The sequence below is a fragment of the Colossoma macropomum genome, unplaced genomic scaffold (genome assembly GCF_904425465.1).
Source record: "Colossoma macropomum unplaced genomic scaffold, Colossoma_macropomum, whole genome shotgun sequence".
Lineage (NCBI taxonomy): Eukaryota > Metazoa > Chordata > Actinopteri > Characiformes > Serrasalmidae > Colossoma > Colossoma macropomum.
Window position 1 is genome coordinate 2,739,933 of NW_023496051.1, and position 24,995 is coordinate 2,764,927.

The following is a 24,995-nucleotide window of genomic DNA, read 5'->3' on the forward strand; positions in this document are numbered from 1 at the left end:
AAAGAGAGAGAAAGAGAGATAAAAGAAAAAAGAGATAAAAGAAAAAGAGGGGGAGGAAGAGAGAGAAAGAGAGGTTAGAGAGAGAAAGAAAAAGAAAGATCAAGTAAGAAATGGAGAGAAAGAGAGAGAAAGAGAGATAAAAGAAAAAAGAGAGATAAAAGAAAAAGAGGGGGAGGAAGAGAGAGAAAGAGAGGTTAGAGAGAGAGAAAGAAAAAGAGAAAGATCAAGTAAGAAATGGAGAGAGGAAAAGAGAGATCAAAGAAAAAAAGAGATAAAAGAAAAAGAGGGGGAGAAAGAGAGAAAGAGGGGAGAGAAAGAGAGAAAGAAAAGAGAGAAAGATCAAGTAAGAAATGAAGAGAGAAAGATGAAGTAAGAAATAGAGAGAGAGAGCGAGAGAGAGACAGGAAAGAAAGTATGTGTGATAGAGAGAGGAGGAAAAGAGAGAGAGGAAAAAAGTGTTTGATAGAGAGAGGAGGGAGAGAGTGAGAGGGGAAAGAAACTGCGTGTGATAGAGATAGAGAGAGCGAGGGAGGAAAGAAAGTGTGTGTGTGAGAGAGAGAGAGAGTGAGAGAAAGAGAGAGAGAGAGAGAGAGAGAGAGAGAAAGAGAGAGAGAGAGAGACCTTTACTTGAGCCTCAGCCAAAACATTTTAATCAGGGAAGTTTGCCTTACTAAAGAAGCTGGCTGGGCTGAGGGGGGTCCACCACACCCCTCCACTTTCACTCTCTCTCTCTCTCTCTCTCTCTCTCTCCTCCTCCTCCTCCTCCTCCTCAGTATGTGGGTGTGCTTTCCTGCTCTGGAGTCTTAACACTCTGCCGAGCGCTGAGGCTCCACACTGTGTGCTGGAAGAAAGCCGTGAGAAAGACAAAAGCTCTCGACACACACTCGCGCACTCACACACACAAACGCGCACACACACTCGCTCTCTCTCGCTGACCGGCTCTCTCACAATGGATGTCAAAGTGCTGGCGGTGATGGTGTTGCTGACGGTGGCCGTGTGGAGCCCGGAGACTGACGGTAAGCTGCTGCTGACTGCCTTTCAAACATGATCTATTTGGTGTTTCGTCTCAGGGGTAGATGTGAGGAGGTGAGGCTGGATCTCTGGGTTTGCTGGTGGTGTTCCTCCGAGCAAGCACTGACCAGGGACTTGGAAAAGTCAGTTATTCTTACGCCACGTCTGGAAAACTGAGCGTCTATCATATAAGCTGCTTAACTGGCTGTGTTTAATGTGGAGAACGTTTCTTTCGTGATCTATCTTCTTATCTTCTAAGACTTCTTGATAGAAAACCAACAGACACTGTTGGAGAACTTCGGTAATTCCTTTAGCAGTGAAGTTCCTTGATAATAAAAGGTCTTTTTTGCACGTTCGTAAGATGGTTTCTAATGTAAAAAACTGTTTTTTCATGGATTTGTGATTCCTGCCATTTTTTGAGACTAAAAATTCCCTCTAGAAGAAGGTGCATTGGTACAAGGAGTTAACGGGGGTCCGTCACTCCAAAAAAGATGGATAGGGTTCTTCAGTAAAAGGAATGGTTTTATGTAGAACTATTTCATGCTTAAATGGCTCTTTGCATGGTGAAAGTGTTCTTCAGGTTGATGGAGAACATGTTGTGTATGGTTCTATAAGGAACCACTTCAAAAATGCTTTTATATAGCACCAAAAAGACTGTGGATATTTTGTGATCACTCTTGAACATCTCCTTGATGGAGAACCAACATACATTGTTGGAAAACTTCCCTGATTCATGCCCATTTTTGATTAAAACACTTTTTTAAGAAGGTACACTTTGGTTTTTAAGGCAGACGTCATGCTAATTTGGAGATTTTGTGGCCTTGTGGGAGATATCTTGATGGAAAACCAATGAAAACTGTGATTCTTTTATTTGGGAGAATCCCTTGAGGTTTGAAACCACCTTTGCAAGACAGACCTGCTCTGTTTTTTTAGGTCTTATGTGCTTAAAAACGAGGTATGATAATTAACTGTGTCTTATTTACGTTTTGGAGCTTCTTAAACTAGTTGCTGTCCAAAAGAAAAACAATTTTTGCTATATTTTTTTTTGAGACCATTGAAGCTCAGCAACTGTCCTTTACATTGTGTGAAAAGTTTGTAAAGAATGGACCAATAGAAACACTCCAAAACTGCTTGGAATAAAATCCATTAACTTACATTGTAAGTAAAGAAAGTTTTTGCCCTCTCTTGTAAAGTTACCGTTTCGGAGATACTTGTTTTTCTTTAGACAGCTATGATATATATTTATGTATTCATGTTGTTGAATCCATATTTCGGAGACGCTAATTGCGCCAAGTTTGGTGCGTTGGACTTTTAAAAGCTAGATTCAACCTGAGCAGCTTGCGTATCTTTGTGACCTTGCCATTACTTTCTAATTAAAAGATGGAGAAGAACAACATGGTCACGCTTGCTGCTCACTTGGCATACCGAAGGCTTAATGGTGCGGCGTTTAACATGAGAAAGGGTGCTAGAAATAGGGAGCATGGATGAAGATTTAAAGGCAGACTTGGCTAGTCTAGTCTTCAGCCACTCTTGGTCTGAAAAGAAGAAGCTATAATAGAAGGTGGTGGGCAGAGAAGTGTTTGACACCAGATTGAGGACCAAGTCTATGCATTTCTGGTGCGGCTGAACGACGTGATACTACGTGGAAAATGCACTTCAGACGCAAAGGATTCAATCTCAAACCCAAGAAAGTCTTGAAGTGTTGGGGGTTGGAAGAGAAATGCTTTTTCTTAGCTAACTTGAAGGGTCTTGGAGGGTCCTTCTCTGCTTGACGACTGCAGAGTAAAAAGGCAGGACCCGTGTGAGGGGAAGCTAGAACAAGAGTGGCAGCCTAATCTGTTTTTAATGATCCCGGCCGTCTGTGGACGCAGGTGAACATTCCACGGATGTGCTATCTATAGGGGAAGAGGTTAAATAGAATGTGGTGCTACATCTAAAGAAAGCCTCTGTTTTATGACAGAGAGGGTTCATTTCATTTTAATTGTAAATCACTTGGCGCGCCATGCTGAATTTAGCCATGAATTCCTTTACGACTCTGGGCTCAGCTCTACAATCATTAGTTCATTTTTCAGATTTCAGCCTAAAAAATACCTAGAAGTATTTTTGTTTCACTTCCAGTTTTTGCCAGCAATTGTAATAAATGTAATGAAGGATAATGCTGTAATTTTAAAAGTAAACAAAGTTTGTAAGCAAAGAAAAAAGATAATATATACAAAAGAAAAGTAATACAAATTAATTTTGTACAAACAAAACTATTTTATACTTTTGTGACCACATTTTCTGATTAATTTGGCCATTGTTATTTGATAATCATAAATAATTCACAGTCACAATTTTTATACAAACCCAAATCCAATTTATTATTTCAGCTTGCTTTGGTTGTTCTCCTGTTTTTTTTAAATATCCAACCTTGTAGAAGGTCCAGATTGTTCTGCACTTTTTACAGCGTATTTGCTGACCGCACTGCTGTTTTTGTGGTTTCTCCACAGCTAAACCCATCAGCCTGGTGGAGAGGTGCTGGTGTCGCTCAACCCTCAACACTGTCCCGCAGAGGAGCATCCGCGAGATCAAGTTCCTGCATACTCCCAACTGCCCCTTCCAAGTGATGTAAGTGCCTTATTTAACAGAAACGTATATTCTTGTTTATTTTGCATTGTTAGCACTATATATGGGTACCTACAGTTTTAGGTATATTCCCATGTACATATCATTGGATATGTATATTTTTTAGTCTTTATTTAACTCCTTATGAATATTTCCAGCAATAAACATCAAACTCAGAGATCTCATTTTACTTAAAATGAAGTTACTCCACTCTATAATACTCAAAATCTAATCTAAGCACCAATTGTAATTTTTTTTAATTTACTATTTTATCTCACAGCTCACACTGTGTGGGGAAAATGAACACTTCAAAACACACCGATACATTCCCTATTAGCCCCAGTCACAATATTAATAATATTATTTGCAACTTTATTGAGCCAAACTGGCATTTTAAATTCATAAATGAAAAATCACTTGCCTATTTAAAGCTACTCTAGGTAAGATTTGGGGATTTGGAGACCTCTCTGGTGAAAATGGTTAATTGCATGCAACATGTAGAAGAAGTGTTTTGGACCCCTTCCCCGAGTGGATGAATCTGATGATTGCTTCCAAGGATGTGCGTGAATTATCTACTATTGTCATATCTTCATCAAACAATCTATGCAACAAAGCCTGTGATTGGTGCAAAAGAGTATGCAAGCTTGTAAAACTGTGAAGGTGGTTTTGCGAATTTTCCGAGCTTTGTTTAGCTGAAAGTTTACAGAGGCCTCGAGACAAGCGAGTCATGCAGAATCATGCTACCATGTTTTGATGTAGGAGAGAATCTCTCTACCCTTCGGACTTCAAATGTTCAAAACGATAAGACGTGTTCCAGATTAGCGAAATGATGCCAAATGTTGGTAGAAAAGAGATTAGGAGGGAAAAAGGACATCTAGCCGAGGTCAACACAAACACAAAGCCGATCACTTTCACCTCTAATGATTGGTTCCTTATAAATTGCAGCTCATAGTAGTTTTGGCTATTAGAGCTGGCAGTTGTGTTTGTATTAATAAAGACTTTGGAAATTTTACTGTTTTTATGGATAGACATAGATACACACTCATACACAAAAGTTTGGGCACCCCTGGTCAAATCAGTAAAACACACTACTGCACATTTTCTTGCACATCTGCCGTTTATTTTCTCAATTTAACAAATCATGGGAAAAATAAGACATAAAATGTGGCTTGTGCAAAAGTTATGGCACATTTTATGTTTCATACCCCCCCTCAATATGTTAAACTCAGCAAATAAATAGAAACTGTGCACTGAAATTTGCAAAAAGTGTTTGTTCAGGTGTGTCCAAAACTGCAAATTTAAGTGCACAGTTTCTATGTATTTGCTGAGTTTAACATATTGGGAAAAATAAAATATAAAATGTGCCATAACTTTTACACATGCCATATTTTATGCTTGTTTTTTTTATATATTAAATTCAGCGATTCAAAAATCAACAGCAATTGCGTGTTTTTTCACTTACAAAGTTGACAAAACATGTCATTTGACTGGGGGTCTTCAAACCTTTTTACGACTTCATATGACTGTATAAAGAACACATAAAACTCACAAAGATGGTTTCAGCTTTGAGCAAATTTTGTGAGCTTTGTTTTGTTGAATGAGGCCATAAAAAGGCGAAGGGCTATTTATCACAATGAGCCATGCATAATTATGCTACAATATTTTGATATAGGCTTACTGTATTTACATTGTAAAACTGCAATGCAGAGCAGCCAAAATCAAAATGATGAACTGGCTTTTTGCCGACTGCACTAATATTTAAATGACGGACTTTTGAGCATGAGGTGCTGAATATACAGGCCCTTACAGGCTGAAGGGTTAAATGAAGTCTTCACCATGTTTGTTTATTTAGAGTGTTTTTTCATGCTGTGGTTTGAATCTTCCTATGTGGTCTTGAAGCCTTAATTGGCAGTCGGCAATGTGTCTGTGGACAGAGACAGAAACAGCAGGTAGTAAGTACCTCACAGCCAGTTAATGCTAACAGCAAACAGGCCGCTCCGTGTGTGCAGAGGGGTAGCGTTGCTGCCATATTTCTTTCGTCTGACCTGCTGAAGTAACCCAGGGGTGTTTTGGGGTCCGCAGTCCTTGAGATTCAGGGGTGAATTCCTAAACAAACTGCGTTTAGCTGAAGGTTATTTCCCCCAGGCCAGAGTCCTGTCCAAGTCTGACCCCGCTGACCCCTCTTCCCCTCAGCGCTGGATGACTAACACAGTTTCCAAACGCTCAAAGCGATTAGACGAATATGTTCCAGGTTAGTGAAGTGATGCCAAATGTTGGTAGGAAAGAGATTAGGAGGGAAAAAGGACATCCAGCCAAGGTCAGCACAAATACAAAGCCGATCATTTTGACCTCTAATGATTATTTCCTCAAGAATGAATTTCTAAAGTGTAGCTCATGTTGTCTAGATCTCCTGATAACGGGTAACACGCATATAGCTCCTCTAATTGGGTTAGGCCTTCTCACAATTGGAAGCTCAGAAACAAAAAAAAACCAAAAAAAAAAAAACAGGTAAACAATGTTAACTCCGCGAAAGACACAATATTGTAATGTTTACATTCTAAACTAAAAATGCTTAGAACAAAATGAAAAACTGTTAGTTACTTCACTTTTTCCTGTGTAGGCCTAATATAATGAAACTAGTGGTATCAAATTAACATGCTAACTAGAGTTGGGTAGTATAACGGTAATAAGGTATATCGCATTTATAGCATTTAAAAATTATGACAGTATTTCAAAATGATGACGCGTCAAATTTCTGTTCCGCATAAACACAAACACACACACACACACATCATCTAAACTGCTTATCCTTCTGGGTCGCGGTGGGGTGCTGGAGCCTATCCCAGCTGTCATCGGGCGGAAGGCAAGATACACCCTGGACAGGTACAATAAACACATTCCATCAATTTATATTTTAACTAATGGTGGTTTAGAAGCCCACCAATAGCTGCTGCTAATAAAAAAGGTGGAAAAATCAGAGCCTGAGGTAAAAAATCTTAGACAAACTAAACATGTTAGCGGTTCAGCGACAGCTAAGAGCTACACTCACCACAAAACATGTTCGATTTCAGACTCTCGACACTGTGCTCTCAGATACCCTCTATATATGTTTAAATTTAGCATAAGTTAGCTGGAACCGAGGCTGTGCTGTGTTGTGTTGCACATTTAGCCTGCTAACTAAGCTATTGTTAGCTTAGCCAAAACGCTACAGTCCCAAACACCACAGAACAGGTTCGATTTCAGCTTTCTGTCTCTTCAACATCGTCCACTCCACGTTTTCTGTCTCAGACATTAGTTTTTATCGTCTGCTCTTGTTTCAGCAGAGCAGGTTTAGTCAGAATCAGGCCTGTACTGTGGTGTGTGGCACTGTTTGGGTCTGTAGCCTGTTTGCTAAGCTAATGTTCAGTTAGCTGATCACGATACTGATCCAAACACCACAGAACTTCCCCTTTCTGTCCCTTCAGCACCAGTTGCTTGACTTTCCTCTCTCAGATTTGAATCATTATCATCTAAACACGCGTCAGTGAAACTTTTTGATTTGCTTTGATTTTGAAGGAACGCAGGACAAAACGGTGCAAAAGCAACATAAATACTTTTATGTCACTTACAAGGCTTCGACGCCTCAACCATCAAAGCCCCCTGGTTGTACCGTATATAATCTTTAATGCATTTTCTTATTTTAACCCTACAAAACAGCTGAAGTTTCAGGCTAAGCAGCCTAAAGCCAGGCTGCTAGCGTGCTGTGTCTTGACTCCATTACTGCAGCTAGCTTATTCAAATACAGCTTTCAGGCGGCGAGTTGTATTGATGGCTTTATTGATAAAATCAAGTTGTTTCCAGCTGCTGCCATTATTAATTTGTTTTCCACTGAAAAGACAAATGTTTTCTCATTTAGATATTTAAAATGCCAGTTAGCCCGCACAGTGTGAGCTTTTGGTGTAAAAAAAAAAAAGGCCAAAATTGACCACTCAGCCAACTTAGATGCAAACAAATCGGAATTAGCCATAAAAATCCACAAACAGTGCATCCCTAACTTTTTCCTAAAAGAACTTTTCCCATTTCAGAAGCGGAAGCAATGATAACTGACGTAAACGGCAGATTCTTCAACTTCTGTTCAGTGGACTTAGGCTTCAATCAGACAAAGACTGGAGAGCAAACATGGATCTAATTACGCTTCTGTTTAAATTCAGAAGTCGCTGTTGGGTTAAGCAGGGATTGGGTGGCCGCTGGAGGCGACCATTTGTTGTTGGAGCAGGGGGAGGCAGCTGGGGGGTTTTGAAGGGGGTATGCTGAGCTGAGGGTGGATGTGGTTAATTTGCAAAGCTGTGTGAGCTGTTGCCCCTCTGAGCTGTTAATTCTCAAACACGACCTTTTGGCGCAGAGGTGTGATATGCACACGTGTGTGTGTGAGAGAGGGTGGGGGGCTGTGTGTAAGCGAGCGAGAGAGAGACTGCAGATTTAATGACAGGTTTGATGTGTGCATCTATGTAATGGCATTTAAGTTATATACAGTACTGTGGCCTCAGGCACCTAAGCAGACTGTTTATCTGCACAATAAAAACACTGTTTCACAGAATAAACACAATTAAACATAAACACAGTACAAATTAACACTATTTTAAAAAACGTAGATATCCTGTGGGCTAGTTTGAAGAGCTTTGGTTCCAGATTTCTCCTGCATGCCTCTGTATCACATAGATCACACTTGATTTAACATAATAAGACACTGATTAGCCAAACCAGGTATTAGATGATAACTGCAAATAATACTGGGCTTCCTCAGGAAGAGTTTTGGAAATGGTTTAAACACACTTACATACATAAAATCACTTCTTGTTGTAATATTAGTTGTGTTTATTCTATAATTAGTGCTTTTATAAAAAAACACTTAATGTCCTGATGCATTGTTAATGTAGTCCAACTGCCTAAAACCTTTGCACAGTAATGTAAATTTGTTATTAAAAAATGTTGCAGTTTAACTGAGTTTCACTTTGGACCCCCAGAAAAGGTGGAAAAATATCGTACATATATATATATATATATATATATATATATATATATATATATATATATATATATATATGTATATAAAACAAAACCTTGTATCTCCCAAGTTGGTAACTTTACAGGAGAAGGAAAATAGGTAAATAGGCGGGGCTAAACTGTTGTTGGTGGGCGTATTTAAATGTGTTTGCTTTTTTAGATTGGATTAATTAGATTAAGTGACCCTTATTAGTCCCACGACGGGGAAATTTCACCTCCGCATTTAACTCATCTGTGCAGTGAAACACCACATACACACTACAGGGACAGGGAGCACACTTGCCCGGAGCGGTGGGCAGCTCTAACCGCAGTGCCCGGGGAGCAGCTGGGGGTTAGGTGCCTTGCTCAGGGGCACCTCAGTCATGTACTGTCGGCTCAAGGGATCAGACTGGTTCTCTAACTTCCAGCCCACGACTGCCCAACGAGATGTCCTTCGAGCCGGATATCACAAAAACAGCAGGGCTTTTTTTTGAAGCTTAGTTGCAAAATATGGACCATATGGAGTGAATATTTTGAAATTGTAGCAATGCTTATACACTATGTCACTCTTTTATTTCAATGAGAGGCCCATAACATGTTTTCTATGATATGGATCCGTTAAATAAAGAAAGAGTTGAAAGTATTGAACTTCCAGTGCTTTGTACAACATCAGTCTGTGTTCATAACATTCGTGTATGTGTGAGAAAAAGCATGTGCTTTTATTCTAGGTGTGATATAGACACACGCTTCAAAGCAAAACGTGTAAAGTGGGTGTGTGGGTGGGCACGAAAGAGATGGAAAGAGAAAGTATGCTTGTGCTTGTAGGTGTGAGATGCACATCACTGTTCAAAAGTTGTTTCATTTCTCCTTTTCTTTCTGTGTGTGTGGGTTTTTTCTCCACACTGAAAGATAAATGACACTGGAGCTGCAAGGTTTCCTCCATCTTTATCAGACTCAGCCGAGCATTTAAAGCGGTCATCCATCACCGGACAGTCCAGCTCCAGCAGCCTAGGCTGCTCTCTGACACTTCCTTCATCACTCACTGACCAACGGACAGCAAAACCATGTCCCAGATCAGCAGGCATGTAGATTCAGGTGGATCTGGTTAACGATGTAGCGCTGTCACAGGAGCTGATGGGTTTATGCATAAGTTAGCGCTGCAGTTGTATTGTCATTTTCTACGATTTACTACAATGGAGGAAATTAGCATTAACTAGCTTTTAACGTCCTGAGCATCGTGTTTCGGACCAAGAAGTGGATACAGAATTGGACAAATGTCTTAAAGAAAGTGAATCAGTGATGTTCTTTAAAGCTTTTAGTAGCTAGTACGCAAGGTATCCTTATGTTTGCTAGCACTGACCACTTGTAGCCCTGTTTTGAAATCACCATCACACAAAAACAACCATCTGTAGGTGCTGCTTATCAGCCAAATGGCCCATTCCTGCCAAGAGGAATCCATAGGAACCCAGAGGAATCATCTGCCCATCTAGTGAAAACTCTGAGAAAATCAGTTATAGTTATTTTTGCGTTCATAGTTTTTTTTGTCATAGTTAATTTTGTCAATGCTCATCAAAAAATGCACTGCCTTCCTATTGGCTCTTCAGTGCTCCTCCTTTACATTATCGCTAAACCACAACACTTCCTCAGACATGCGGACAGACATGGTTAAGTGAACTGCTAAACTTGCTCTCAGCAATCCAAATAACACTGTTCATACTTTTTCTCTGGTGATGTATAGTTTAACAGTCGCGTTTACACGTTTTGCTTTACTTCTGTGTTTCTGGAGATTTAAATGAGGTTTGAATGGTGAAACATAAGCGTTAAATATCAGACTGAATGTCGTGGGTCGGAAAACGACGTCGTGTTTCGACAGACGTGATTCTGTAAGTTTGCTGGTGCAGTTAGTTCAGAGTTCAGCTCCAGTCCTGAAACCCCTGCACTGCATAACTGTGGTTTCCTGGTTAAAATACCTGATATTATTAGCTAATTAATCCCTTCTTGAGCTGAACGAGGTGTGAACAGCAAAACACTAAACTATACAGTGCAGCGGCTCCAAACCTGGAGTGAAAACACTGAATTAAAGGTCTGTGTGTCTCTCGTCTCTCGGCTTCTGTCACGCTTAAAATGTTAGCGACTATACAGTGTGACATCACACGAAACGTGAGAATATGCTTAATTAATTGCTTAATTTCTTAGTTGCATTTTTTCTCAGTTCCTTTTTAAGGAATTTGAAATTGGCCTGACTTTTAACCGACTTTCTTACAGTGAGCATATCTACAATGGAAACATCTTATATGTGCATCAGCAACGTAAACAAACTATGGTGCTATCAGCTAATATTTCCAGGCTTGCAAATTGAGAGTGTCCTAGCTACGTTACTTATCGTTGTCTTCTCACAGTGGAAGGATGGACGGAAACAACTGTGGACATTTTTTTTAGATCTGAAGCATAATTTCTCTAAAAGATGAAAGCTTTAAGTGCTGTTTAACTGACAATAACAGTTTTGCTGTCTACCAGGTCTTCCAGGTGGTTGTTAGGAGGCCTGTAGCTTTTAATCATTTAAATTGTGCTCATCAATAACGGGATGATGTTAACATTAGTGCCTATTTTTGTCCTTTTTTTGACATCGATTATGTGTATAATTCATTATGTAGTGCATTTACTTAAGCTTCTGATTACATAATTACAGTCAAATAGTATTGCAAAGCAGTAGTAACATCCAAAGATTAATTAAAGTTTACTTTGCTATGCATCATTATAGATTTCCTGCACACGGACTGAGCTTCGTCCTTGATTTTAAAGAGTTTTAAAAGGAAGTCCCCTGTTGACAGCGCAATTCATGCCAAGATTAACTTTAAGACGTGTCCGGAGAGACTCCGGAATAATGTTTTCTCACTCTAACACTCTCAATCCAGCTCTAAATTCATTATTAGGTCCATTTGTGAGCTAAATCATGTGTGATGGAGTGAGAAAAGCTCTAAATAATATAAAATATGGCTCTAGAGCACTGCAGTGGTCTTCTATTTTGTTCAATAGAAAGATATAATCCACTAATCATACCTTGATTTACTCAGAGATGCATCTGTTCACGACCAGACCAGCTTCTTTCCATCATCCCTCCCATGTGTGCTTATTAAAGAACTGACATTGTACAGTGTTTCTTGTCGTTTTGGGCACCAAAACAACATAATTCTTTGAAAATGACCATTTTTTTATCCCTTGGAACTAAACGGGCTGTTTCTGTTATTGTGTCTTTAAAGAGGAATTCCACCTATCTTTCAAAATATGAAAATTTCAAGATATGAAATGCATTGTTGTAGAGAAACTTACCAAGTCAGAAGTGCTCACAGTGGTGGTGATAGGAACCAGATGTCTGAAATAATTAGCGCCACAAAGTTATTATGCAAAGTGGTTAGGAATTCAGTGCCTGATTTTTTTTTGGAAGGTTTTACAAAAGTTATACAAAGTTTTGTGATAAAGTTTTGGGGTTTTGTAAACATATGCAGGGCCAAAAGGTACGTACAGGAAGGCGTACAACAAAATGGTACCCCAAGAAAACTTTATTTATGGCTATTTTACCATCATCAACATTGCATATAAAAGCTCAGAAGACATGTTTAGGTTCACTGGTGGTTTTGGAGAGTAAATAGAATGTCTATATTTCTGTTGCAGACATTGTGACCCCTGGCTCCCATCAGCACCACTGTAAAGACATCTGAGTCTCTACAGTCAACCATTTCACACCAAACCAAATGAGCGAAATTCGCCTTTAAGACCAATATATGTTAATCATCTCTGATTTGATTGGCTGCCCTGAATTGTGCATAATTTAAAAAGCAGTTTGGGCTGAAACATGTAACAGACTGTTCAGGGACGCTGGAGGAAACAACCTTCAGTTGCTCCATCCAGATGTGTGCTTCCTTTAGAAGGCTGCAAAGACACATTTGCATCCCGACAGCCATGAAAAGTACAACGTTTAATCATTTTCACTCTTAGACCGTCTGCAGGAACAGCACTCCGTCTCACTTTTGCAGGAATGAGGGGGCTAAACTGCTATACTTAATGGGTGATAATATGTAAATGTTTTAATGCACTGTGAAAAAACATTTTTTGTTTATCTTAAGCAACAAAGCCTTAACATTTTGAACATTTTGCAAGTTAACACAACAAAAATCCGTCTTACATTTTGTTAACTTATTATTTCAAGTTCAATGAACTCAAAATTCAAAAAGGCAGCCTGGTTACTAACATTCTAAGTTAAAGCACCATTTTTTCCTCCATGTGGTTGTGACATCACATCCATGATTAATTCAAAACAGGCTGTTTTTGCAGCTCAGATGTGTCAACTAGGGAGGTCAATTTTGAAAATTTTTTTTAATGATTGTAAAGTAATACTTTTACAAAAATGTATATTTTTCACCATGTTTTGCGCGTCAACTGCGTTTATTTTGGAAAGCTAAAATGACAACAGATCTGGCTGAAGTATGCGCTCATTGTTTTGGCCAAAATAAAATTCTCAGGCTATTTTAAAAAATGTAAAAATCAGAATAAAAGCTTTCTGTATTGTTTTTTATCACCTACATACCAATACCTTTCACTTCGAAATATGAAATAAATAAAATAGTAAACAAATAAAATATAAACAAGTAATATAATGCAATAAAAAAATAAATAAATAAATAAATAAATAATAAATAAATGAATAAAAATTAACTAATAAAATAAAATAGTAAAACAGTAAATAGTAAATACTTCTTCCATTTACCTTTGTATGTTCAATATTTTTAAAAAAATAAATTGTGGTAAAATTTGAGCAAAAGAATTGTAACTGAACAGGACTGTGAGTTTAGAGCTTTATAGTCATACACAAAAGTTAGTACACCCCTGATCAAATTATGTGCTGTTGATTCCTAAGTGAACTAGTTATAGGAAATTATATTAGGAAATATTCAGTTTCCTGCTAATTTTAATGCACAACTTCACAACTTTCCCCGATATTATGCTAAAATCAACAAAACATAATTTGACCCGGGGCGCCAAAACCTTTGCATATGATGGTGCACTCCGTTATGCAATGCTTGTCATGCTGATTAAAAAAAAGCAAGAAAAATTCAGTTTTCCATGATAGGGGCCCTGCAAGTGTAGCCAGATGTGAAGCTGAAATGGAGCAGCGCTCAGTACAAGGGCTGATCTGATAGTACAGAGCCGCAGAGCCGCAGAGGGAGAAGAGAACAGTCGTTCTCCGTCTGCTTGTCCGAAACGGATCCCTCGCTCCCACCGGCTCACTCGCTCTCATTACCAGCAGCAGGCCAGAGAACAATGGAAAGGTCTCTCCGCTGCATCAGATAGCTCACTCTAATGGTCACTCTCTCTATCTTCCCTCTCTCTCTAACTGCCAGTGCCAAGATAAAAACAACAGAAGGGTCAGAGCCGAGTCCCAGATCATTCCTCTCTCATTCGCTCTCATTACCTCACTATTCAGCTCACTCAGACCTCTCCCTCTCTCCCTCTCCCTCTCTCTCTTATTCTCAGTGCCAAGCTGAAGAACAACAGGGAGGTCTGCATCAACCCCAAGACCAAATGGCTGCAGCTGTACCTGAAGAACGCCATTAGCAAGTAAGCAGAAACCCCCCCATAGAAAAGCACAGAGCGGCAGGTGGCAAACAAAATACCCCCACAGTGCTACAAAATCGCTCTCAGCCGTCCGGGACACACAGCATTCCCCTCAAATCTCACCTGAATGGGAACAGTTTTAAATGAATTTAGTGTAAAAACATATTCAAATACAGTCAATGAGTCGAGGCACATTTGGTGTCTGCTGCTTTAGCTGGAGACGTGAGGCTAATGTAGCTAATAAGAAACAGAAGCCAAAGCTCCTCCCCTTTGTTGAGACAATGTAACGTGTTAAACGTTTCTGTAAAGCAAACAGACTGAAAGCTGTACTGTTGTCTATAAACACAGACTGACATAAGCAGCAGTCTGAGGTGCAAAACTAAAGAAACAAACTTCAGTTAACTGATAGACGACTTTTACAGTAGTGATTAAATCCTAAATCTGACTCAAATTGTCCTTTGGACCTTTGGATACTGGCTTGTCTGAGAATGTGCAGGGTTTGAATTAGAGTTAATTATTAATTGACTAATTAAGTCATTTATGGAGTGATTTGCTTTGATGATGATGATGATAATAATAATAATAATAATAATATAATAATAATAATACATATTTCTGTCATTACACAACAAATGTTTTTATGAAAGTCAGATTGGCCAAGCAACTTCTTTTAAAAAGCAACTCAAACTTTACTTCATCAATCAAGTTGGTTTGCATTAGTTTATTTATTAATTTATCATAAATGTATTAATTTAGTTTCTTTTAATAATAAGAAAAAGAAAAACACAACAACAACAATAATAATAATAACTGCAACAACAACAACAACAAAACAACCATAATAATAATAATAATAATAATAATAATAATAGGACGAAGAACAACAGGTGCAACAATAAAAATGATAATGATAACAATAAAAATGATAATATAATAATATAATAATAATAATAATAATAATAATACTTCTTTAATCAAGTAGGGCTTGCATTAGTCAATTTCCCATTAATGTATATTTTGTTTATTAATATAGCTCATTATTATTATTATTATTATTATTATTATTATTATTATTATTATTGTTGTTATTATTATTATTATTATTATTAACAACAATACAAAAATGAATATACTACTACTACCAATAATAATAATAATAATAATAATAATAATAATAATATATATTATTATGTTTACAAAGTTTTTATGGAATTCAGATCCACTCAGATCAGCCAAATACCTTCTTTTTAAAACAAAACTTTACTTCTTCAATTAAGTGGGGTTCATTTTAATAGTGATTTACTTTAATAACAGTAATAATAATTATCTATTTTTAGCATTATTAGTAGTAATACTCTGTGAAACTTGATTTTAACTTACAACCTCTCTCTCTCTCTCTCTCTCTCTCTCTCTCTCTCTCTCTGTCTCTCTCTCTCTCTCTCTCTCTCTCTCTCTGTGTCTCTCTATCTCTCTCTCTCTCTCAGGATAAAGAAGTCAAGAAAGCGTGATTAGAGGAATGGTGTGAGGAGAGTTGGAGAACTGGTGTGTGTCTCTGACCTCTACAGAGAGATAAATCACAAGAGCACCTTCCTCACACACACACACACACACACACACACACACACACACACACTCTGGACTGCTTGCACAAACAGCACTTCTCCTAAAAACGCCTTTATTTCTGCACCCAGCTGGACTGCAGCTCCACCAAAACACCAACAAAACGCCTCACACACACACACATACACACACACACACACTCACAGCAGCACTGTGCTTGAGACGTCACACCGGTGCAGGTGTGAATGCTGAACTGAGTGAGGGGATCAATCGTGATTGTGAGAGATGGATTTCTCCTGTGTTTCCCACTTAAAAAGAGCAGTGAAATGTGTGTCAGATTTGTGCCTTTGGATTTGTATAAGCTGTGAAAGGAAACTGTTGACATGTTGAATTACAAGGATATATATATATAAATATATATATAGGAAGAGGAAAGGAGAGAAATGTATGGAGAGAGTGACAGACAGAGAGAGAGAGAGAGACAGAAAACAGATGGTCTGAGAGGAAGCAAGGGAGAGATTGGGGTCTTGGGACTAAAAACACGTCCGCCTGCTAACAGAAGACGCAGCCGCTATGCTAACAGAGCGATGGACGACCACACACACCCACACGCTGTCCATGGCTGCTAAAATACACTGTTAAAGGAATAGTTTAGCAGTTTACACAGATTTACCCCAAATATGGTCACTCAGCCAAGACGTGTTTGGTGTCTGAAGTTTGCTTCTTTTGCAGCTACAAGGCTAATGTAGCTAACATGTACTATACTTAGCAATAAGCATTGTGCAAACTGCAGACCTACATCCCTCAAAAACCTCAAACACTTGTTAACATGGTGTGTACAATCTCCAAAATCTCTACTTGCGTCTTGAAAATGCTAATTAGCTATCCAGTAGCATTATACGAGACCCATTTAACACCCGACCCGAACCAGAAATAGTGCTAAGTCAAATGGAGCAGGTTGAAGATTGGCAGAAGAGGTTATTCAAAAAATTACAAATATATATTATAAATCTGCACATCTTCATCTTCTTCATTTATCCCTCTTATTTATTACTAATTTCCCAAGTATTGGAAGTCAATATGCTAAAAACTAATGCTATTTAAGTAAGTCTATGTTAGCGTTTCTCACTGCCCACTTGCTCGGATATGTCCTCATCCTCCTTAATTAGCTTTGTCATTCTTGCGTTTTCGGTGCCGCCTTCATTTTTTGCAGTTTATGCCGCTGCTGTCCATTTTGGCATGATTCACATATGAAAACAGCTCCATCAGCAATGAAAAAACAGAAATTCACTATGAGCTGCCTGTTGTCAGCCAGTACTAAACTGACACTGTCACGCTGAATTTGATACAATAACTTCTGTTCCACCTTAAATCGTGCAGCAGTTACTTGCTAGTGCCCATACAGGCATCTGAATGTAACTGCTACATCATTTAAGGTGGAATGAGAAATGAGAATAGGAAGATAACTTTAGCTTAATCTAATCTTAGTCTGCTGTATGCGTATGGGAACATCTGACCATGACCAGACATGCAAAAGTATAATTCGCCCTCTGTAATATAGTGTTATGTATAAAAATTAACAAAAGTACAAATTCCACCGTCAGGATCACCATTACTGCTGTTTAGCTATGCAGCGTAGTTTTGCCCAGCATCAAAACTAAAGAAGCAAACTTCAGACACCAAACATATCTTGACTTATTGACATTTGTGGTGAGGGGAAAATGACGTAAATGTGAGTTTTCACTGAATTATTCCTTTAAAACCCAAAGCTGGTCTGCCTTTTTAAAAATTGATCACATCTGACTCTCTTTTCAGTCACCTTTGAAGTGCTTTTAGATGACTGCTACTGGAGCTGAAGTTCTAGCTGTGAGAAATGAACACATTTCGACATTTAGAAGCCTGTAGAAGGTAGAAGTCTATAGAAGGTTCTTTTTTCCTGCAACTTTTGGCCGACGTAAGGCCAGGTTGCTGCTTTAAAGTGATAGTTAGGAGAAAAAGTTCCACAGTTTCACACCTCAGATGTACTCAATCAGTTCAAACATGTTTTGGGGCTGAAATTTGCCAGAGCTAACACGCTAAAGTAGCTAACAAGTAATGCAAACCTTTGTAGCGCCTGTTAGCATCGCACTTAAATCACCACACAATTGCCTCAGAGTGTGTTGAGATATTAATCCCAAATAGACTTGCTTATGTGGTTTCTGGCACAGTATATTGCCTATAGAAATGGAGAAAAATGCTAAAAACATTAGCAACAGCTTGAAACCTGAATTTTGTCTGCACATTTAGCCCTTTTTGTAGTTAACAGTAAGTCATACAGTGCTAGAAACCACAAGTGTGGTGAGATTACTTCACAACAATGGTTTAATACAACTGTGTGGTGTTTTAGGCAGGTAGTTAGCAGAATGCTAACTGGTGCAGTGTAAGCTTGCGCTACTCAGCAACATTAGCTTCATAGCTCCAGTGCAAAACTAAAGAAGCCACCAAACATGTCGTTTGTGATAATTTGGAGTGAGGTTAAACTTAGGATCTTCCTGTGGGAAAGCCACGCACTGACTTAGCCAGGCTTTTTTTTCTTTAAAGATGAATATAAGCCTGAAATCAGTGCATTAACCATGCGCAACAAAGACAATGCAACTTTCACGTCAATGCAATCCACTCTGGGCAGCTGCTTCTAAAGCGTTATACTGTGTATATGTCCTTATAAACAGAGGCTTTAATCTGTCGCATTTCAGCCACAGAGCATATTATCGGTGAACTGATCTTTCCTATGCGATTCGTGTAAAAATGAAAAGTTGGACCGACAAAATAAAACTGTTTCAGCTACTTATGAGTAGAAATATTTGTAATGTGCTTTTATTCACGATCAGCTTTCATGCGGACCGAAACTGAATTGGGATAACTTGAATAAACACCTTTAACCGATCCAGCATTTAATTTTTATCATATTTTGCGTGAATGTTAAAGGGCAGTTTCACTGACTTTTCAAAATTTCCGCATAAGTCAGCAGTAGCAATGTACCTAAAGTCATTCAGAGTGGACTGATGTGAAGTATAGAGAAATGCTCATTGTAGAGAAATTTGCCAACTCTGATTTCTTTACAGTGGTGGTGATAGGAACCAGGGGTATGTGGCCATTTTTATTCACTTTCCTAAATGGCCACTGAGCTTACACGTGTCTTCTGAGTTTTTATATGTAACACTGATGATGATAAAAGAGCAGTAAACATAAAAAAAATTAGTTTTCTTTTGGAGGCAGACGTCTGGTTCCTATCACCACCACTGTAACACCACAGTTCTGACTCTAGTTCTTCTGAAATGGTGCATTTTTGGAAAAATCAGGGCCCAAGATCAGTGAACGTGGAACAAAAAAGGGACCAAATGTTATCCATCCTGCAGTCTTAACCTAAAGAAATGCTGTATATATTCAGAGTATTGGTTAATATTTTGTTGTTTGGTCTAGTATAAAGAAACAGTAGGGGATAATTTCCATAATTAGGAAAAATTGTAGTGCCATTAGTCCCAGTATTTTGCGAAATGCTGTCTCTTGCTGAGCCACTTTAAATGTGAGAGGAGTTTCTACTCTGTTGATTTATTTTTATATTTGTGCATTGTATAATCTTAATAAATATACAAGGGGCAGTTCATATTAATAATTATCTCATCCGAGGTCCTTCTCTACCCAGGACTAGGACAAATGTAATCAATTTCTGCTTCTTAGGGAGATCTGATAGAACCAAACATGAACCAAAATGTAATGGGCATGCTCAGTTTAAGCATAATTTCCAGTGTTATTGTGGGTAACACTTAACGTGAACACTGCAACTTAACATTGACATAGCAATGTCATAAATATGTGAAGTCATGACAGATTATGTCCAGTAATGTAACAGTGTCATTCTACCATTACCAAACATTACGACCACACGTCCTGACAATTACCGGTAACGGTAACATTACAGTTATATTACTGGACATAATCTGTCTTGCCACCACATACATTGTTTACGCCATGGTTATGTCACTGTTATGTAGCATAGTTCAAGCATTACCAAACTGTGTTGTCCTGCTCCTGAAATACATTCATGAATTCCCCGTATTGTAGACTCTAATGATGTAAAAAATAATAATGTGTGGACAGATTTTTCCAAGGTATTCCAAAAGCCAAACATGTGGTTTTAATCAGGCCTCTCCAGTAAGCACTTCACTGCTGTGCAAGTCTTTTGGGGTTTATTGTTTTTACATTCGCTGAATTTTGCTTTCTATATTGAAAAAAACACAAAGGCCTGTTAAAAAGGCCCTGGTGTATACGCTGCCTGCAGGGGCTTTCTGCCCAAACAGAGGTGAAGGGCCTTAAATACAGAGAGGGCGGTCTGGGGTTCAATCATTGGAGCCTTGTGGGGCACAATGTACCTAATGTATCAGTAGAGTATTGTAGTTAAACACAAGTGACAGTGTTCTTGAGTCCATTTATGGCATAAAAAAGAGTGTAATAGAAGGAATCAGTGGGATACAGTCTTGACCAAATGGGTTGTGGGGTCAGATCTATTTAATCGAATGAATTGCAATTTCATATTGGCCAATTCAGCAAACCTCTACATGATATCCATTGATTTGACCTGAATTCAGTTCCTTGAAAAAGGGGATGCACAATGATATCGCATTGTAATTAAACCCAGTGGTATCAGAATCATATCAGTATCAGCAGATGACTGCATTAATTAATTAATGGCATTGGACAGATGTTTAGATTTGACCAATATTTCAAACTGATATTTGATGATGCATTTTTTGTGCTCTGGAAGAGCAAAATGTTGAGGCTAAGCTAAAATGTATGCAATAGATTGTCGTGTGCATTTCTGTTTAGCTCATTTTCAGTTAAATACGGCATTTTTCTGCAAATTTACTGCACAATTTCTATTTATTTGAGTTTAACATATTGGAAAAAACAGCAAACATAACGTACCATAACTTTTGCACATGCCCCACTTTTTACATAGTTTAAGTTCCAGTTTTTTAAATATGTTAAATTCAGCAAATAAACATTAATTATGCAATAAAGTTTTACACATGACTGTATTCAATTTATGCATTGTAATCCTAATAGCTAAATGTTACAGATTTCTGTAATGCTAATCCAGGAAGATAGTAGTTCTAATTTCTACCTTAAATGTATCATGTTTATGTATCGGCATTAGCAGGTATGAAAATATTGGATATCAGATATCGGCATAAAATTATGGTCTAAAATTCTCATATCGTTGCATCCCTAAATAATTCATGTTGGTTCCCTTTATTTTACCACCTTAACTGGCTCAGAATTGATGGAACTGACCCCAGCCCTGGTCAAGGCATGTCAAACTGGTCATGCTATATGAACCCAATCAGGTGCTATTGAATCCATTCCCCAGACAATGTGAAGGAGAGACTCTATGAAGCAGCTCATGTAGGATATTGTTATTGTTATTCCGCTATATGCTCACAGATTGTAATAATGAATTGAAATGAATATATTTAGTCACTTTTTTCAATAAACATATTAAAAACAAGCCACTACTTTTGTTTTTTCTCAATGTCTGAACCTTATGGCACCTCTGCACCTCCTTGTCTAGTTTACCTTATTTCTGACTGGCCACTTCCAACACATTCCCCCAGAAATGTGGTGAAAAGCTCCAGACGCAGGCCTGACACCTGCACACAGGGACATCAGGTAGCATTTCTCACTGTTAAAACACTGAAGACCTTCTGACCTTAGAGAAGTGAGAAAATGTGAAAAAAGTGAAAACAAGTTGAAGTTTTTCATCAGCACAAGTTCTTTCCTGAAGGGAACTACATAAAGCTGTCAAGAGTCCATACAGAAAACACATGGGAGAAACGTCAGCTTTTCCCACTTACATTTTTAGGAGAATACTTACCCTTCTCAATTTGTTTATTAACTATTTTAAAATAAGGGCATGGCATGTAAAGACATTCTCTTAAAAAGAACTCAAAAAATAAGTTCCTGCTAAAGCCTACGTAGACTGATAAATCAGTGTGACGATCGGTTATTAATCTCAGTGTTACTGAGCTCTGCTAAAGCCTGAGTAGACTGATAAATCAATGTGATCAGTTACTGATCTCAGTGTTACTGAGCTCTGCTAAAGCCTGAATAGACTGATAAATCAATGTGATCAGTTACTGATCTCAGTGTTACTGAGCTCTGCTAAAACCTGAGTAGACCGATAAAACAATGTGATCAGTTATTAATCTCAGCGTTACTGAGCTCTGCTAAAGCCTGAGTAGACTGATCAATTATTGTGATGATCAGTTATTAATCTCAGTGTTACTGAGCTCTGCTAAAGCCTGAGCAGACTGCAAATCATTGACAGTTATTAATCTCAGTGTTACTGGCTCTGCTAAAGCTGAGTGACTGATCAAATTAATGTGTGAGCCAGTTCTGAAAGCAGTAAGGGATTAAAGCAGGTGATGAGAGCCTAAATGATACTGACAACTTTAGTTTTTCATTAAATATTAACAGAGGAATTACATTAAGAAAACTGCCAACCAGTAACAGTGAGGACATCAGCGACCTATCTATGCTCCTCCCACAAATACACTCTTTTGTAGCAACTGTTGCTAGGTTGCTGTCTCTACAGAACATTAGCAAAAAAAATCCCCAACCTACTGAGAAACTGTAGATGATGGTAATGTAGATTTTCTACACTCACAAGCACTTTATTAGAAACACCTGTGCACCTACTCATTTATGTAGTTATCTAATGACTAAGGTCAATGGAGAATGGCCAGACAGGTTTGGGTTGACAGAAAGGCTACAGTAACTCACGTAACCACTCTGTACAACTGTGGTGAGGCAGAAAATCATCTCAGAATGCACAACCATCAAACCTTGAGGCGGATGGGCTACAACAGCAAAAGACAACATCAGGTTTCACTTCTGTCAGCCAAGAACAGAAAGCTGAGGCTGCAGTGGGCACAGGCTCACCAAAACTGGACAGCTGAATGCTGGAAAAACGTAGCCTGGTCTGATGAATCTCGATTTCTACTGAGTAGGGTCAGAATCCGATACCAACAGCATGAATCCATGGACCCAACCTGCCTTGTGTCAACAGTCCAGACTGGTGGAGGTGGTGTAATGGTATGGGGCTTATTTGAGTATTGTTGCTGACCATGTGCATCCCATCATAGCCACAATTTATCATGGCTACTTCCAGCATGATAATGCACCATGTCACAAAGCAAAAATCATCTCTATCTGATTTCATGAACATGACAATGAGCTCAGTGTTCTTCACTGGCCTTCCCAGTCACCAGATCTGAATCCAACAGAACACCTTTGGGATGTGGTAGAACGGGAGATTCCCAGCATGAACTGCATGATGCAATCATGTCAACATGGACCAGAATCTCAGGAATGTTTCCAACATCTTGTAGAATCCATGCCATGAAGAACTGAGGCTGTTTTGAGAGCAAAATGAGACCCTAGTATTTAGTATAGTATTCCTAATAAAGTGCTAGATGAGTGCATATTGTTAGTGTAACAATAGTGTATTGTTACTTTCAACGTTATGTAGCGACTCTATTCAAACAATAGTAGTCCTATGTTAAAAATGTATATTTTGACAAAAACTGAGCCGACTAAATAACTGACATACACTACTGTGTAAGAGTCAGAGACCACCCTTCATTTATGCCATTTCCCATCAAAACCAAGAGGCCATTAAGATAATTATACACTTTTCAGTGTCAGGAAAAAGGAAAACACATATTAAACAAAAGATGACACAGTAGCCTCAACAACTAATTATAATATCAATTTTTCTGTGTGCTTTGCTTTTATTACAGCATTGGTTGGACTTCACAATCCAAGTAATCCCAAAGACATTCAGTGATGTTGAGGTCTGGACTCTGGGGTGGTCAGTCCACTGTTCAGCTTCTTTGTTTGATGTGTCCGTCTCCTTTTCTCAGTGAGGTTCTTCTTGAACAGCTACACATCCTTCCAGACCCACAGCGCTGAGTCGTCTTCTCACAGTGGAAGGATGGACAGAAACACCTGTGGATGTTTTCAGATCTGAAGCAGCTTGATTTTCTCCTGTCTCTCAGAGATGAAAGCTTTAAGTGCTGTTTATCTGATGGGGGCAGTTTTGGTGTCTACCAGCTCTTCCAGGTGGTTGTTAGGAGGCCGGTTTTTGCTGTAGCTTTTAATCATTTTTGGAAACTCTGTTTTTTTCTTTACATTTCCCATTCCTTATGCAAGTGGTTTGACTTAAAATGATATAAATCCAAGGTGGTCCCTGACTTACAGTCGGTTTATGGCCTCTATTGACAGGTTTGCACTTCCAAAACCTTTTCTGTTTATTCAATGTTATAAATATGTTAGCCAAAAACATACAAATTCAAAAAGTTCCATTCGCAAAACAAGACTGTATGTATAACAACAACTTGTCATCAAATTCAAATCATAGTATATTGCATTCTCTTGCATTATGGATCGAAAGTTTAGAATCTACACATTCCACAAAATTTCTCCACTCAGTGAACTATGAGTCAGAAATACTTCATATCAGTCCACAGCATGCTTTTATCTCTGATGATGTCTAAGACTTCAGAGTTAATATGGAAAATCACAGAGTTCCAGGTTCAGTCTGTACTTTCAAAAGCAATTAATCAATGTATGATAAACTAATACAGATGACACTGCAGTTGGGCTAATAATCACAAAGGAATTTCGCTTCTTTACCCCAGAACAACTAAGCAGCTTTGCTCTGTGGGATGTGAATGGGGACCCCCATGCTGAAATCAGCCCCGAGACCTCCCAATATGTGCGGCCAGCTGTCTGAAGTCAGACTAATTACTCCACACGCTCGCCTTTACAACTACACAGTCACGTACATGCTCTGTCCAGCGAGGGCCTGATGACATCCAATCTAATGGCTTCTGTGAGTCAAACCGAGTTTTGTTTCTCCACGCTCTGCTTGCAGTCTCACTTTGAATCAGCAGAGGGGATGAATCAACCACCCCTGGACAGCGCTCATCCGAGTCATCCTGTCTCCAGAGGCCTAAGGGTAATCTAGAGTGATTCAGAGCCGTTTAACTGTAGTTCTGCAGAAGTTATACACCCCCTCAGCACTAATAGGAACCATACAGACCTGTAATTTGCCTAAAACTCAACACGGCTGTGTTCTAATATGT

At 38.6% G+C, this 24,995-nt stretch overlaps 1 protein-coding gene across 1 annotated transcript; it reads left to right on the forward strand.

Moving 5' to 3' along the window:
- Positions 1 to 737: 737 nt before the first annotated feature.
- Positions 738 to 21,355, forward strand: cxcl12b (chemokine (C-X-C motif) ligand 12b (stromal cell-derived factor 1)). Its single transcript, XM_036565141.1, has 4 exons — positions 738 to 1,016; positions 3,501 to 3,618; positions 14,170 to 14,253; positions 15,735 to 21,355. The coding sequence occupies exons 1-4, from the start codon at positions 950 to 952 to the stop codon at positions 15,760 to 15,762; spliced, it is 297 nt and encodes a 98-aa protein (XP_036421034.1). The 5' UTR covers positions 738 to 949; the 3' UTR covers positions 15,763 to 21,355.
- Positions 21,356 to 24,995: the final 3,640 nt, after the last annotated feature.

Coding starts and splice junctions, on each gene's coding strand:
- cxcl12b (XM_036565141.1), top strand. CDS start 950: ATGGATGTCAAAGTGCTGGCGGTGATGGTGTTGCTGACGGTGGCCGTG. Junction 3,619..14,169: donor AACTGCCCCTTCCAAGTGAT/GTAAGTGCCTTA, acceptor TCTTATTCTCAG/TGCCAAGCTGAAGAACAACA. Junction 14,254..15,734: donor CTGAAGAACGCCATTAGCAA/GTAAGCAGAAAC, acceptor TCTCTCTCTCAG/GATAAAGAAGTCAAGAAAGC.